This window comes from Poecilia latipinna, unplaced genomic scaffold, assembly GCF_001443285.1.
Source record: "Poecilia latipinna isolate Pla-1442-1.1 unplaced genomic scaffold, P_latipinna-1.0 Scaffold5919, whole genome shotgun sequence".
NCBI classification, from domain to species: domain Eukaryota; kingdom Metazoa; phylum Chordata; class Actinopteri; order Cyprinodontiformes; family Poeciliidae; genus Poecilia; species Poecilia latipinna.
Window position 1 is genome coordinate 6,719 of NW_015118535.1, and position 1,367 is coordinate 8,085.

At 39.7% G+C, this 1,367-nt stretch overlaps 1 protein-coding gene across 1 annotated transcript; it reads left to right on the top strand.

Moving 5' to 3' along the window:
• Window positions 1-253: 253 nt before the first annotated feature.
• On the top strand, window positions 254-1,292 carry LOC106943779 (macrophage mannose receptor 1-like). The gene is made up of 2 exons (XM_015027075.1): window positions 254-345; window positions 549-1,292. Exons 1-2 carry the CDS (start codon window positions 270-272, stop codon window positions 893-895), a joined length of 423 nt encoding a protein of 140 aa, XP_014882561.1. The 5' UTR covers window positions 254-269; the 3' UTR covers window positions 896-1,292.
• Window positions 1,293-1,367: the final 75 nt, after the last annotated feature.

Genomic DNA, 1,367 nt, shown 5'->3' on the forward strand with positions numbered 1-1,367 from the left:
CTAATACAAAACATAAATATCACTTGATTAAAGAGAAGAAGACCTGGCAGGAAGCTCAGAGTTACTGCAGAGAGAAACACACAGACCTGAGCAGTGGAACGAAGCAGCTACAAGATGAAGAAGTGGAGAAATTGATGAACTCTACAAGCGATTACACATACATTGGTCTGTTCAGAGACACCTGGAGGTGGTCAGATGGAAACAGTTTCTCTTTCAGACACTGGAATCCAATATTTAACAATCACAATCCCAACAGTGGTCAATGTGCCATGACTAAGTTTGATGGTGAAGGAAGATGGACGAATGTGAACTGTGATGAAAGAAAAGCCTTCATCTGTTATGATGGTGAGATGCTCTGACTTTAATGTTCATTTAAATTTGCATAATTTATACGTAACTTGTAAAGGTTTGTCGTTTCAAAATTTTCACTGTCTTCATTCTCTAATTATCTACATACAAGGAAAAACTTGAAATGCCAAACAGTTTTCTGGAACTAAAGCATGAACAAAGGTATGAATGAAGCTTTTTGTGCCCGCCTTCTGTGACAGATAATGTGATCTTGATCAAAGAAAATAAAACCTGGAAAGACGCCTTGACCTACTGCAGAGATCATCATGATGACCTGGTCACCATCACCAACATGGATGATCAGAGATGGATCCAGGAGAAAGTCAAGGAGGCATCGACTGATCATGTCTGGTTGGGTCTGCGGTTCAACTGCACTCTTAATTTCTGGTTCTGGGTCTGTAAGGAGATGATCAGCTATCAGAACTCGACCTCAGCAGGATGGATGAATGACTGTAACATTTCTGGAGCCATGCAGGCTGGAGGAGAACATAGATGGTTCCAGAGAAACGACACAGAGGAACTGAACTTCATCTGTTCTAAGGGTTAAAGGTCACTCTGCTCCTTGGTGACATGAGTTTGATTTTCCAAAGTGAATATTTGGTTGTTTGACTGTATGAACTTTTCAAATGTAATTTTAAGGTAGAAACTAAAGTTGCGGCTCCAGTAGGTCTCTTCTTTCAGGGTTCTGGAGACAGCCAGGTGTTGATGTTTGGCCTGATTAAAGCTGCCAGGCACATCAGGAGGTTTTTCCTTCTCGCTCCTCAGAACCACTTGGTTTGGTTTGTGTCCTATGGTTTGGTTTTGTTAGGGTTGTTTTGTTTTTGCTTTTTTTTTTTAAATTTATGGGGTTTTACATGAATCTATTTTGGATTCTCATTTCAGGTATTCCCCTTTCAGGTTTGATATCTTTAATATAATATAATAAAATCATTTTTCTTAAAGTCAGAAAATCCTCGTTGGTCTCCTTTAATCTTACCCCAACAAACGAGCCCAGTGGACGTAACTCTACATTTAGACAG